Source organism: Arachis duranensis, chromosome 6, assembly GCF_000817695.3.
Source record: "Arachis duranensis cultivar V14167 chromosome 6, aradu.V14167.gnm2.J7QH, whole genome shotgun sequence".
Classification (NCBI taxonomy): Eukaryota; Viridiplantae; Streptophyta; class Magnoliopsida; order Fabales; family Fabaceae; genus Arachis; species Arachis duranensis.
This window is the reverse complement of record NC_029777.3, coordinates 84,679,215-84,693,213: the sequence shown is the minus strand read 5'-3', so window position 1 is coordinate 84,693,213 and position 13,999 is coordinate 84,679,215. Positions and strand designations below refer to the sequence as shown.

At 35.5% G+C, this 13,999-nt stretch overlaps 1 protein-coding gene across 3 annotated transcripts; it reads left to right on the top strand.

Annotated features, from left to right (window-relative positions):
* Nucleotides 1-999: 999 nt before the first annotated feature.
* On the top strand, nucleotides 1,000-5,684 carry LOC107494344 (probable inactive leucine-rich repeat receptor-like protein kinase At3g03770). Of its 3 annotated transcripts, XM_021124972.2 has the most exons (9): nucleotides 1,000-1,340; nucleotides 1,436-1,522; nucleotides 1,997-3,426; nucleotides 3,516-3,649; nucleotides 4,008-4,248; nucleotides 4,358-4,560; nucleotides 4,641-4,693; nucleotides 4,779-4,890; nucleotides 5,226-5,684. In XM_021124972.2, exons 3-9 carry the CDS (start codon nucleotides 2,079-2,081, stop codon nucleotides 5,505-5,507), a joined length of 2,373 nt encoding a protein of 790 aa, XP_020980631.1. In that variant the 5' UTR covers nucleotides 1,000-1,340; nucleotides 1,436-1,522; nucleotides 1,997-2,078; the 3' UTR covers nucleotides 5,508-5,684. The 3 variants fall into 3 exon arrangements, with proteins under 3 accessions (XP_020980631.1, XP_020980632.1, XP_015970884.1); XM_021124973.2 differs by lacking the exon at nucleotides 1,436-1,522; XM_016115398.3 differs by having other exon boundaries at nucleotides 1,000-1,522.
* Nucleotides 5,685-13,999: the final 8,315 nt, after the last annotated feature.

Sequence of the window (13,999 nt, the reverse complement as noted above, 5' to 3'; positions counted from 1 at the left end):
TTTAACCAGGGCATATTATTTTAGCTAGCATATGGTAAGAAAATTCAACATAAAATCATTATGTGTCGGTTTCGATAATTGCCTTTAAGAGGCAGCATTGTTTTCTGATGTGGATGTCTCAACTTTTCAGACTGAGAGCTGAGGAGAAGAAACCAAGTAAATAAGTAATAATGGAGAACTCTTTTTGAGTTTTTTCCTCAACCGTTTCTACACACATGAAATCAATGAATGAAAGTTCAATTAAAATACTAAATAGTAAATACTACAGTTGCCTCTTGGTGGCGAGAGAGAAAAAGAATGACGCCAAAAGTAATATCCAACATACACAACAAATTAGATTTATTTTGCGATTCGTTTTATGTTTTATACTTTTATTATTCAATTACGTTATGTATACAAAAAAAAATAACTATTAAATTAATTATTAATATAAAATAAATATTAATATATAAAATGTATAATAAAAATAAATTAAACAATTATTTATTTATACATAATATATAAGTAATTTAATATCTGATTTTTGGTTTAGACATATTATTTTTGTTCATTATTATAAAAGTCATTACAAATAATCCATTTTAATATCTTTTCCTCTGTTTAGTGAAATGTTTGCTGAATATGATTATAATAACATTTTAGGTTAATGTATCCTGCATATTAATATACGATTGGTTAAACCATACACTCTATTTAAGTTGGAGTTTATATTCTATTTAATAATTGAAGCGTCATGAAATATCACATAAATAATTATGAGTATAATACATTTGATGTTCTAAGAATATTAAATGATTTCTCAATAAACAAATAATATGTGCATGATGGCTATCCATACATAAAGTTGTAGTGAGCAGTGAGAGAAAGGAAATGCCTACAAGGTTATAACATTCCCATGAAAGTGAAAGCTTACGTTAATAAAACCTTTGACATAAATGTCCACTGAAATTTATGAGTAAAAAGTACAAATTAAAACTTGATCCCTCAACTAAATCTAATAAGTTGGACACCACATGTTGATGATGTAAAAAGATGTCATTTATTAATAATTAATTAATATAACAACGATGAAGAGAAGAATAAAGAGTTCCCTACCCTGCAAGAATCTTTCTTTTACCCTTTTCCTTCTGAAGCTAAGCTATGGCTACACCCTTTAGCCATTTCTTTCGTACACAAAAATAAAATTAAAAAAAAGAAAAAAGAAGAAAAGAATAGAATTAGAAGGTGGAAAAGCATTTTTCAAAGAAGAAAAGAAGTTAGACAATGGAGGAAATATCAAATATGTGTCAGTTCATGTGTGAGTGGGAATGATGGAGTTTCAACTTGTGAAAGAGAACAGTGTATGAGCTTTTGACTCTTGGTTATTTCATTTTCCTTCTTCTTCTTCTTGTACCTCTGGACAGAAAAAAAGTGAAAAACTGACACCTGGGAACAGTGGTTTTATTTGCTTCAGTGATAAACTGAATGTATGGTTCAGAAAGTTTTGGATTTTGCTCTATTTGGTGGCCTCTAATTCATAAAGGTATTAAGTTTTTTTGTTTTCTTCCCTCTGTTTTTTTTTTCTGGTTTAATGTAAACTTTGAACAAAAAATTGGGTATGGATTTTTGATGTTTTGTGATGGATATATATCTGAAACTAAATAATCAGATTTGCTTGGTTTTATTTGAAGCATAAAAAAGAGACAATGATAAAAATTTACAATATTCATTTGTTTATTCATTCAACATTGAGTTAACAGCTAAGTTTCCTTAGGCGTTTGGCCCTTATTCTTTGTTTGTTTGTTTGTTTGTTTTTTCTTTTCCTTCAATTTTTTTATTGATTGTACTTGAATGATGAATTTCTAAGACATCATCAACCTTGACGAATTAGGACTATGTATTTACTCCAATTTTGAGTTCACATAATTCCCTGAATTCTCATGCATGGTTAGTTTAATTCAATATCCTCTTTAGTCTTACCAACGTTTTCATGTCAAATTTGAAAATTTAATTGCAGGGATTCTGTTTGAGATATTGCTCAAAAGAACTTGTTGAAAATAGAACACTGAACATTGAAGTTGGTTCTGCATAATTGTATAATGGCAAATAGAACTCATCATCCTTCAGTGTTTCTGGTTGTGATTACAATTTTACTTTCCATCTATCAATCCGAGCAACGGCAATCACAGCAATCTCTGATCCTCTTAAGAATTCAACAGATATTGAACTTTCCTGTTGAATCAAGCAATTGGAACAATAACCACTTAGATTTTTGCAAGGGAGATTCAAATTCTTCTTCTCTCACTGTGGTATGCTATGAAGGAAACATAACACAGCTTCACATAATTGGTGACAGAACTTCACCACTTGCCAAGAATTTCTCAATGGATTCCTTTGTCAAAACCTTGACAAGGCTTCCAAGTTTGAAGGTCCTCACACTGGCCTCTCTTGGTTTGTGGGGTTCCTTGCCTGACAAGATTGCGCGGCTGCAGTCATTGGAAATCGTTAATGTTAGTTCCAATTTTCTGTATGGTGCCCTGCCTCGAGAGGTTTCATCGCTGTCGAATCTCCAAACACTCATTCTTGATAATAATTTGTTTTCCGGCCGGCTTCCAAATTGGCTTGACTCACTTTCAACGTTAAGTGTGTTAAGTTTGAAGAACAATGTATTCAATGGATCGCTTCCAAATTCTCTTGGTAGCTTGGAGAATTTGAGGATTCTTTCACTTTCACATAACCACTTTTTCGGGCTAGTACCTGATTTGAGCCAATTGACAAATCTTCAGGTGTTGGAACTGGATGATAATGCTTTTGGACCGCAGTTTCCTCGGCTTGGTAACAAATTGGTTACTTTAGTCCTAAGGAACAATAGTTTCAGGACTGGAATCCCTGCTGGATTAAGCTCATATTTTCAGCTTGAACAATTCGATATTTCATCAAACACATTCGTGGGGCCATTCCAGCCATCATTGCTGTCTCTTCCTTCCATTACCTATCTGAACATTTCTGGAAACAGATTAACAGGGAAGCTTTTTGAGAATCTGTCTTGCAATACTCAACTTGAAGTGGTGGATTTATCTTCGAATCTTTTGACAGGTAGCGTACCGAAATGCTTGATCTCGAATTCCAGTAATAGGACTGTACTATATGCTAGAAATTGTTTAGAAACAAGGAATCAGATTCAGCAGCCGGCGCCGTTTTGCCACACGGAAGCTTTAGCCGTTGGGATATTACCTGACATAAAAAAGAAGCACAAAGAAAAAGTTTCTAAGGTAGTTATCTCCCTTGGCATAGTAGGTGGAACTCTTGCAGGAGTAGCACTTGCTTTGTTGACTTTCTTTCTTGTTAGAAGAGGAAATTCTAGAAGAAGAATGAAGAATCCTCCAACAAGGTTTATATCAGAAAATGCAGCTTCTGGATACACCTCTAAGTTGCTCTCTGAAGCAAGTAAAGCTCCCTCTCTATGAATGCATTTCTCTTTCTCTTTTCATATTAAAGATAGATGACAAACATTTTCTTTCCTCTTGTGATTAAAGGATATATATCGCAAACAAAGAAGTTTGGCACGGTAGGCCTACCAAGTTATCGAAGTTTTTCATTGGAAGAGATCGAGGCAGCTACAAACTACTTCGACACGGCTTCTTTAATGAGTGAAGATTCTTATGGCAAGGTATGCTCCTTTCAAGTGCTAACTTCAATGAAATATTTTGACTTTGAATGCTGTTATATGAAAATGTACGGTTATGACAAAGTGATTATGCGATGAATCTCTTCACAAAAGAGCAAATGAAGCATTATCTAGAATGAATGAATGAATGAATGAATATGTTGTATCTTTCAAATAACTCAACAGATCAATTTTTCATGACATATACTCTAAGGAGTTCTAGTGTGTTATCTTTTGTTGTTATGCTATGCAGCCTTTATCAGGAAAACTATTTGATCAGAAAGATTCAACTACTTCTCACCATTGAGAATGAAGTAGTTTGTTTCATTCTAAAATAATGTGTTCTTATTTTGTGTCTCAGATGTACAGAGGTCAGCTGAAGAACGATTCACTCGTCGCCATAAGATGCATAAAACTGAAAAAGAGGTACAGCACGCAGAACTTCGCACACCACATAGAGTTGATATCGAAACTTAGGCACCGGCATCTAGTCAGTGCTCTTGGACACTGCTTTGAATGTTCTCTAGAAGATTCAAGTGTCAGCAAAATATTTCTTGTCTTTGAATACATACCGAATGGCACACTCAGGAGCTGGATATCTGGTAATTAATTCACATAAATAATGGATCTCCATAGATGAATTAATGAAGTTCTTAAATTGAACTTAAGGAAGCAATGCAATTAGTAATACAATCTTGATATTCTACATAGATGGTGACACAATGAAATCAATGAGTTGGATCCAGCGCTTAGGAGCCGTGACCGGAATAGCAAAGGGAGTTCAATTTTTGCATACAGGGATTGTCCCCGGTGTATATTCGAACAATATCAACGCCGAAGATGTTCTACTGGATCAGAATCTTGTTGCGAAAATCTGCAGTTATAACCTGCCTTTGTTATCTAACATAGGAAAGGTAAGAAGAACATAATTATGAATCATGCTTTCTTTTAGTTTCCTCTAAAAACAAATATTTTGGTTTGTACTTATTCACAGATTCAGCATGGAAGTTCTTCCAGCGGATCGAAAAATTCTAGCATGAAAAAAAGGTGAGTGATAGAAAAACATAATACATCTGTGCAATTTTATTTTATCTTTTTTTTTTCACCCTAAATGATTTTGGATGTATTGTAGTGTAAATTATGAAGATAAGTCTGATATATATGACCTTGGAGTTATTCTACTGGAACTTATTCTTGGAAGGGCAATAAAATTAAGCAAGGATGCAGATGCTTTTAAGGAACTGGTAATAACAGTACACAGTCTTTGATTTCTCTTTCAATGTACCAATTTGCAGATATTTAAGATCTTATTATTATATCCAATAGAAAAAGACTTTTATATAGACTTGGTTTTACAGTGAATACTAATGCGTTTCAAATGCAGCACTCTTTAAACTCTAAATCCTAAAACGTTAAATCCTAAATTTTTAAACTCTAACCATTAAAAGATTAAAAGAAAAGTGAGTAATCCGGTACCATTAGATGTAATCTCATAGCACTCCTCATTTTTTTATCCATAGCATTTCAATGTAAACCTTTTGCACCTGCTTCTGTTAATTATATCTTTTTTATACGGCAGTTACAAGCAACCATAGTGGCTGACGAGGAAGCTCGAAGAAGCATCATCGATCCTGCAATTCGCAAGGAATGCCTGGATCAATCATTGAAGACAATGATGGAAATATGTGTGCGGTGCCTCGCTAAAGAACCGGCAGAGAGGCCATCCATAGAAGATGTGTTGTGGAACTTGCAATTTGCAGCTCAGGTACAGGATGCATGGAGAGGAGACTCTCAAAGCAGTGAGGGAGGCTCACCACCTGCCTTATCACCTCTTCAATCTAGAAGAGTTTCCTTCCATTAGTGATAAATGAAACCTTTTATGGTGGTAATATTTTTTTTCTACAAGCCTAAAAGGTTAGAGTGGTTATAGAATGTGAGCTTCATAGTTTATAGCATCAGAATAGTGTATGTTCCTCATGTTGTAACTTCTTAAACCTTCATACTTCTAAGCTTTTAATGAAAAACTAAATATTGTCAATTGTTGTTTGAAGCAAATGAAAGATTAGAAAAATGCATAAAGCAGTACAGCAATATGTCCCTGGAATGGAGAGGAAGGTCAAAGACGTCAAAGTATAAACAGTGTTGCATAGGTACTTGAGAGTAGTATAGATACGAGTATGGGATACAAAAATTTTGGAAAAGGAAAAAGACATATGATGCTATAGCCGTATAGTTCGGAAGCGTATATATTATTATATTATATGGAAGAGAAATGTTATTCATCCTTTAACAATGGTGTTATATTTTTTTTTCTTCATTTAAAAAAACAATTATGTTTATTCGTTTTATTTGTTCATTTTCTCTCTCTCAATATACGGGTGCTTCATTCCTGAATAAAAAAAAAGAGAAAAATATTAAAAACGCGATAAGTGGTGGCCTCAAACTAATATATACAGATTGATGAAACATAAAGCTTAATAATATATATGTTTAAGTAATTTTTTTCGTCTCTAAGACTTACGAGTAAAAATCAAAATCGTCCTCGAGCTTTTTTTTATTTAAATTATTTCTAATATTACAAAACGTTATAAAATCGTCATTTTTTACTTTAATTGTATTTTTTGACCAAATTACCTTTAACTATTAATAAAAATAATATTAAAAACAAATTCCACCCCACCTCACTCCCCAGCATCTCTTCGCTCTCTTTTCCCTTCTCCTCCCAATTCCCTTCCTCCTATTTTCTAAGTCTATTCAAATTGCCACCCACCCACCTTAAATCCCATCCCATCACTATCATCAGTTTCCAAAAAAAATTAAACCACATCCCACCATCATCATCAATTCCCAATAACCATCCTTCATTAACATCCTCTCATTTCTCTCACCTACGTAGCTGCGCCGTCGCCTTCCAACCGGTGCCGAAGAGCTTTTATCCGCAGCAAACCGCCGCCTATCAATTTGCCGGCAACGACAACCTCATCCACCACGAAGGGAACCCCATCATTACCCCTCACAACCCCCACCCCTTGCCTTCCGTTCTCCCGATGAAGCAATTGTCAGCGTTTCTTCACCGCAGAAGACGACGTAAACAACTATGCGAAGGTAGCCTGTCTCTGCGTAACGGTATAGTCCCAGGTGACGAAGTTGATGCAGGTTTTCTAGAAGAGCCAACCTGTGTTGGATCCGTATCCGTGGGTCATGAAGACGGTGGCTTTGATTTTGTTAGGTTGAAGACAGTGAGATTATGGACTATGGAGAGTTTATCAAGAAGGCACATACTCATGGGGTTAAGGTTGTTATGGTCACTGATCTCTTGGCACCGACTGTGTTGAAGCCTCCTGGTGAGTTGGGGGCAAATATTGTTGTTAGCTCGGCTCAGAAGTTTGGTGTTTCGATGGGCTATGGAGGGCTTGTTTGTTGTGTTCCTTTTTTTAACTATTAATTGGAATTAATAATGAGGGATTTTTTTAACTATTAGTTGGAGGGCTTTTTTTCTGTCTTTTCTTCTCTTGCTGTTGTTGATAGTGTTGGTGGATTATGAGAAGGAGTCTGTGGGTTGTATCTGGTGGTAAGAGAGTGACAGTGGAATGAAGGTAGAGACGTAGGTAACTGGGTGTATGTGGTGGTGAGTGGGTGAGGTTCAGTAGTTCACTTGTGAATGAATGAGGTTGAACAGTAGTGGATAATGAAGATGATGAAGGAATGGAGATGAAATGGAGGTGAAGGACAATAATGGTGGGAATTGGAAACTGATGATGGTGGTGGTGGTGGTGGTGGTGGTGGGAGGAAAAAAAATATAATTGAAGTAGAAAAAGATGATTTTATAACGTTTTGTAATGTTGGGGATGATTTTAATAAGAAAAAAAGGTCGGGAACGATTTTTATTTTCACTTCAAACCGTAGGGACGAAAAAAGTACTTAATCCTAATATATATAATCTCACAACACATCCAAAATAATATCATACTAAACAAAATAACATCTAAACACATCCAATATATGTACAAGCTCATCCAAAAATAAAAATTCTTTCTCTAAACACAACATAATGTACATACATTGCATGCATACATACATTGGTTCCATATATAGTAAATTGATAAGATCAAAAAGCTGAATAATATATATAGCCTCAACCCTTTACAACACATTCAAAATAATAAATAACAACACATTCAAAATAACAAATAACAAACATAATACTTTCTAAATACATCTAAAAATCAGTATTGTTAAATATCACATACATATCCAAATTGAGAACAAATAACTAAACAATCAAGAGAAATTTTTTATTTTCAAGATACATCCAAAATTATTTAGAGGTAAAGCAAATAAAATTATTAAACAATAAAAAGACTGGGAGAGAAGGAAGAACTATAGTAATCGATTCCAAAAAAATATGGTGGAGCAAGGGAGTTTCAATCAGTGAATCTTACAGGAGAGGAAAACAGATGTGCTGATAATGGTGTGAGTGTTGGTGGATCCCAACTAAGTGCGACCCACATGTTAAAAACAAAAGAAAAAAAATATAAAAGAAGTGGCATATAGCCATGGTAAGAGAGAGAGATTAGAAGACTCTCTTCTTTGAAAAGAAAGAAAGAAAAGTAAGGGAGAGAAGGGTTTTCAGCGTCAAAGAGAAGAAGAAAATTGGGAGAAAAGAGCATTGCCATTTTGGTCCGATTAAACGGGTAAACTCGCTCTATTTCTTACGAAATTTTAGTATATTATTCCTAATGTAGAGATGAACATTAAGATATAACTTGCTAGTTGTATTGCCTTCTCTTTTGTCTGATTTGAGATATCCACTTTGTGAAGGGTTTATATTGATTCAATCAGTTTTGATGATGTATTTTGTTGATTGTTGAGATGCCTTAGTGCCACTAGGAAGACTGTTTGTGTACCCATTATTCTGATAGTGGAAGATTTTAGTGGACTAGGTCCCGTGGGTTTTTTTTGTCCCTCTTTTGGGGGTTTTCCCACAATAAAATTCTGGTGTTTGATTATTTACTTTTTGCAATTATATTTACTTCTTGGAGTATCTTTGGTATTTCCTATTTAATCGCATAAGTTATGAAAAAATTATTTTTGGTGCTTCTGCTGTTAGACAGGTTCTTATTGAACTTCAATTTTCCCAACAAAGTGATATCTAGAGCCTTGGTTGTTTATCTCTATGCTGATTAAATAGAGAAAAATATTCATGAGCTAAATATGGTCAAATTGAATTCTCAAAATTATTTGATATGGAAGACCCTCATGGAAGATATATTGTATAGCAAGGACTTGTATGATCCTGTGGAGGAGAATAAATCCAAAGGTACCAAATCTGATGCTGAATGGAAGAACTGAATCGAAAGACAGTTGCTTTGATTAGGCAATGGCTTGATCTTAACGTGTATCCACATGTTGATACCAAAACGAATGCCAAGAAGATGTGGAAGAAATTGAAGGAGTTATATGAGAGAAAGAATGTGCAAAACAAAGTATTCTTGATTAGGAAGCTTGTCAATATGAAGTATATTGAAGGTAAATCAATGCCGGAGCACTTGAGCACTTTTCAGGAGACGATAAACTAACTGACAAATAATGAAATCACTTTGAATGATGAGTTGCAAATCTTGTTGTGTTGAGCTCTTTGCCTGATAGTTGGAAAGTTATGGTTATGGCACTGACTAACTCAGCTCCAAAAAAAAAGTTGCCATTAACAATGGTTAAAGAGATCATGTTGTATGAAGAAGGCAGAAGAAGAGAGCGACGTTTGACTAATGCCTCCTCCCAGTCAGAAGCACTTGTTTCAGAGTCATGAGGGAGAAGTCAAAGTAGAAAACCTCACAGTTCTGATAAGTCAGAGAGTCGAAGCAAGTCAAGAATAAAGTACAAGCCAAGAAAGGAGTTCATTTGTCTCCATTGTGGGGCAAGTCGGGGCATATCAAGAGGTATTGTAGGTTCTTGAAAAGAGAACAATCAAGGAAAAAAATAAAGACAAAGATAAATATAGTGATAAAGAAACTGCTGTTATTGTTTATGAAGATGTTCTTATCACATATGATGAAAATTATGTGAATCTTATCTGTGATGATTCCACTTGGATTATAGACTCTGGTGCCTCATGTCACGTTACTCCGAAGCGTGAATTTTTCACTTTCTATACTGCTGAAAATTTTGGTAAGATCAAATTGGAAGATAAAGGAGTGTGTGATATCGTTGGTATGGGTGATATGTGGCTTAAAACCAACATGGGATGCAAGTTGCAGTTGAAGAATGTTAGGCATACGCCAGATATGTGGTTCAATCTTCTTTCAATAAAGGTATTGGATCAAGAGGGGTATTGCGCTTCTTTTGGTAGTAGAAAATGCAAGATTATTACTAAAGAGGCTCTCATTGTTGCTAAAAAAGATAATAGTCTCACTACTCTCTGCCGGTTGCAAGCAAAGTTATGCAAAGAAGATGTGAATATAGCTGACGATTCCTCTTCTGATTTGTGGCATATACGTCTTGGTCACTTGAGAGAGAAAGGACTAAGCGTCTTAGCCAAGAAGCACTCACTTCCCGTGAAAGATACAACTTTAAATACTTGTACTCATTGTTTTGTTGGAAAGCATGCTAGAGTATCATTTCATAGTTCTGGATCTCATAGGAGATTACATGTTCTAGATTTAGTTCACACTGATGTTTGCATTATGGATGCTAAGACACTAGGTGGTGCATCATACTTTGCAACTTTTATTGATGATTATTCTCGAAAAGTATGGGCTTTTGTTTTGAAATCTAAAGACCAGGTGCTCGGTATCTTCAAACACTTTCATGCAAGTGTTGAAAGAGAAACAAGAAGAAAATTGAAATGTGTTCGAGTAGATAATGGTGGTGAATACAGGGGTCCGTTTGAAGAGTATTGTAAAGGACATGGAATCAAGTTTGAGAAGGCGGTTTCTAAGACTCCTCAACATAATAGAGTCATAGAGAGAATGAATCACACTATCAATGATAGAGTCAGATGTATGCTCTCTCATGAAAAGTTGCCTAAATCCTTTTGGGGGTGAAGCGATGAGGACTGTAGTAGATATGATCAATCTTTCTCCCTCAGTTCCACTAAATGGTGATATTCTAGAGAAATTATAGAGAGGAAAAGATATCTCCTATAGTCACTTGCGAGTGTTCGGCTACAGGGATTTTGTTCACATTCCAAGAGATGAAAGGTCCAAACTTGATATAAATTCAAAGTAGTATATCTTCATGGATTATGGTCACGAAGAATTTAGTTACAGATTATGAGATCCGATGAGCAAGAAAATAATTAGAAGTCGAGATGTGATATTTCTTGAAGACCAAACTATTGAAGACCTTGAGAAGACAGATAAGCCAACAATAACTATTAGATGTTCTGCTGATGATGAACCTGGTCCTTCCACTAGACCTCCTGTTGACGGGGGAGATGTACAAGTTGATAATGATGGTGCTGATTTGTATGATAAACCTACACCTCAACCTGAAGTGCCAGATATAGAAGTTCCACTAGATGTTGAAGTTTCACCTGAACCACCAGTTGAGCCTAAATTGACAAGATCTACTAAAGAGCGTCATCCTTCTCAAAAATACTCTCCTCATGAGTATGTGATGAACACTGAGACTAGAGAGCCAGAGAGCTACCGGGAAGATATGTCTGATGAGCATAAGGAAGATTGGTTGAAGGCCATACAAGAATAAATGAAATCCTTGCATGAGAATCATACGTTTGAATTGGTGATGCTACCGAAGGGTAAGAGAGCGCATTCAAGAATAAATGGGTATTCAAATTAAAAGTGGATGAAAATGTCTCACGACCAAGGTATAAAGCTCGATTGGTTATGAAAGGTTTTGAGCAAAAAAAAGGTATTGATTTTGAGGAGATTTTTTCTCCAGTTGTAAAGATGTCCTCTATTTGAGTTGTGCTTGGATTGGCGGCTAGCTTGAATTTAGAGGTTGAGTAGCTTAATGTGAAGACTGCATTCCTTCACGGTGACATAGATAAAGAAAATTTTTGGAGCAATCAGTGATTTTCGAGGTTAAAGGAAAGGAGCACCTTGTATGCAAGTTGAAGAAGAGTTTATATAGGTTAAAGCAAGTACTAAGACAATGGTACACGAAGTTTGATTCCTTCATGGAAGGTCATGGGTATAGTAAGACTTCTTCTGATCATTGTGTGTATGTTAAGAAATTCTCTGATGGTGATTTTATAATTCTCTTGGTTTATGTTGATGACATGTTGATTATTGGTCATGACACTAAGAAGATTGAAAGTCTTAAGAAAGACTTGAACATATCCTTTGCTATAAAGGATTTGGGTCTTGCAAAGAAAATTCTTGGTATGAGTATCACTCGTGACAGAAAGAATGGAAAACTGTAGTTATCACAGTAGAAGTATATTGAGAAGGTTTTAGAGAGGTTTAGCATGAGTAATTCCAAACCTGTTAGTACTTCACTTGCTAGTCATTTCAAGCTGAGTTCGCAATAATGTCCAACAAGTGAGAAAGAGAAAGCAGAAATGAAGAAGATTCTGTATGTATCTGCAGTTGGCAGTTTGATGTATGCTATAGTTTGCACCAGGCCGGATATTGTTCATGCCGTTGGAGTTGTTAGTCGATTTCTCTCTAATCCTGGCAAAGAACACTAGCAAGCAGTGAAGTGGATTCTCAGATACCTTAATGGTACTTACAGAGTTTGTTTATGATTTGGGAGCGGCCAACCTGTGTTGGATGGTTACACAGATGCATATATGGTTGGGGATCTTGATTCAAGGAAGTCTACTTCTGGTTATATGATGACTTTTGCAGAGGGAGCTGTGTTGTGGCAATCTCGACTTCAGATATATGTCGCTTTGTCTACTACAGAGGCAGAATACATTGTTATTGTTGAAGCTTCTAAGGAACTCTTGTGGATGAAAAAATTTCTACAAGAGTTAGGCATCAATCAAGAGAAGTTTGTGTTATTTTGTACAGTCAGAGTGTTATCCATCTTAGCAAGAATTCGACGTTTCATTCCAGATCGAAGCACATAGAGGTGAGGTATCATTGGATACGTCAAGCGCTTAAGATGAGGTCATATGCACTTGAAAAGATCCATAATGATGATAATGGTCCAGATATAATGACTAAAAGTTTACTTGCAGTGAAGTTTGATTCCTGCAAAGAGAATGCGGGTTTGGTGGAGTAGCCTATCCCCACTTGAGTTGGTGAGGGGAAGATTTGTTGGTGGGTCCCCAACTAAGTCACTACTAGAAAATTAGTTATTACAGACGGATATTTCCGACGGATTTTATCCCACTGAAATACAGACGGAATTTCAGAGGGATTTTTTTGTCGGAAAATAAAAAAAATAGATTAGCATAAATTACAGACGGAAAAGAAAATCCGTCTATAATTCTGTCAAAAAAATTAATTTTTTTCCGTAAAATGGTTACAGACGGATTTTCCGTCTGTAATTAAGTAGACAAGATGCGCGTTTTATTAAATTATTACAGACGGATTTTCCGTCTGTAATTTAAATTTTCCGTCAAAAAATATTCAATTAAACCTAAATGAAACACGAGCTTCTTTCATATCAAACATGAGCTTCTTCTTCTTCTTTCTGTAGCACGAGCTACTTCATTCTTCTCTCCGTGGCTGCTTCTTCCGCCGCTGCAGCTACCGCCGTTGCGTCGCACAATCTCTCTCTATCATCCTTTGCGTCGCACGAGATCCCTCCGCCGCCGCCGCTCTCGTCGCATCTACTCCCATCGTCGCAGATCTCTCTTTGCCGCCGCTCTCATCGCATCTGCTCGCTCTGGCTCCTCTTCCATCTAATCTCAACTCGCTCTCTTAGTTCTTCTCGTAACCATCTCAAATTTCAGGTATATATATCCTGATTTTGTGATTCTGTTCTTCGTGATAAATCTTAGGGCTTAATTTTTTTGTGCCATTTTTAGATTTATTATACTCTACTTTTGTGCTTTGTTTGAATCTGCAGGTTTACTCTGATTTTGATGAATTATTTTCTGCAATTGAAGCTTTTTTGACCTAAAATTCATGGTAGGCCATTGCTTTCTATAGTTTTTAATATTTCTTTTTGTCATTGTGCTCTTGAAACTTGTTTATTGTGTATTTCCTTGTTGTTTTATTTGAACTTGGTGACCTGAGGTTTTCTTAATTATAACTTGGAAGGTCCCTGAAGAATATAGTACTAAATTTGATGGATCTTCTATTTTGAAGGTATAAAATTCTAATTCTTCCTCATATTAATCATCTAAATGTTAGTAGTTATTAACACATAAGTTTTCTTGTTGAACTGGTGGCAGAGATTTAATTTGAATATAATTTGGCAGATGTAGGCGCCCAT

Bases quoted from the DNA above. Each gene is read 5' to 3' on its own strand.
- LOC107494344 (XM_021124973.2), top strand. From the start codon at position 2,079: ATGGCAAATAGAACTCATCATCCTTCAGTGTTTCTGGTTGTGATTACA. The intron at 4,249-4,357 runs GTAATTAATTCA...TATTCTACATAG, and splicing joins ACTCAGGAGCTGGATATCTG to ATGGTGACACAATGAAATCA. The intron at 4,561-4,640 runs GTAAGAAGAACA...ACTTATTCACAG, and splicing joins TGTTATCTAACATAGGAAAG to ATTCAGCATGGAAGTTCTTC.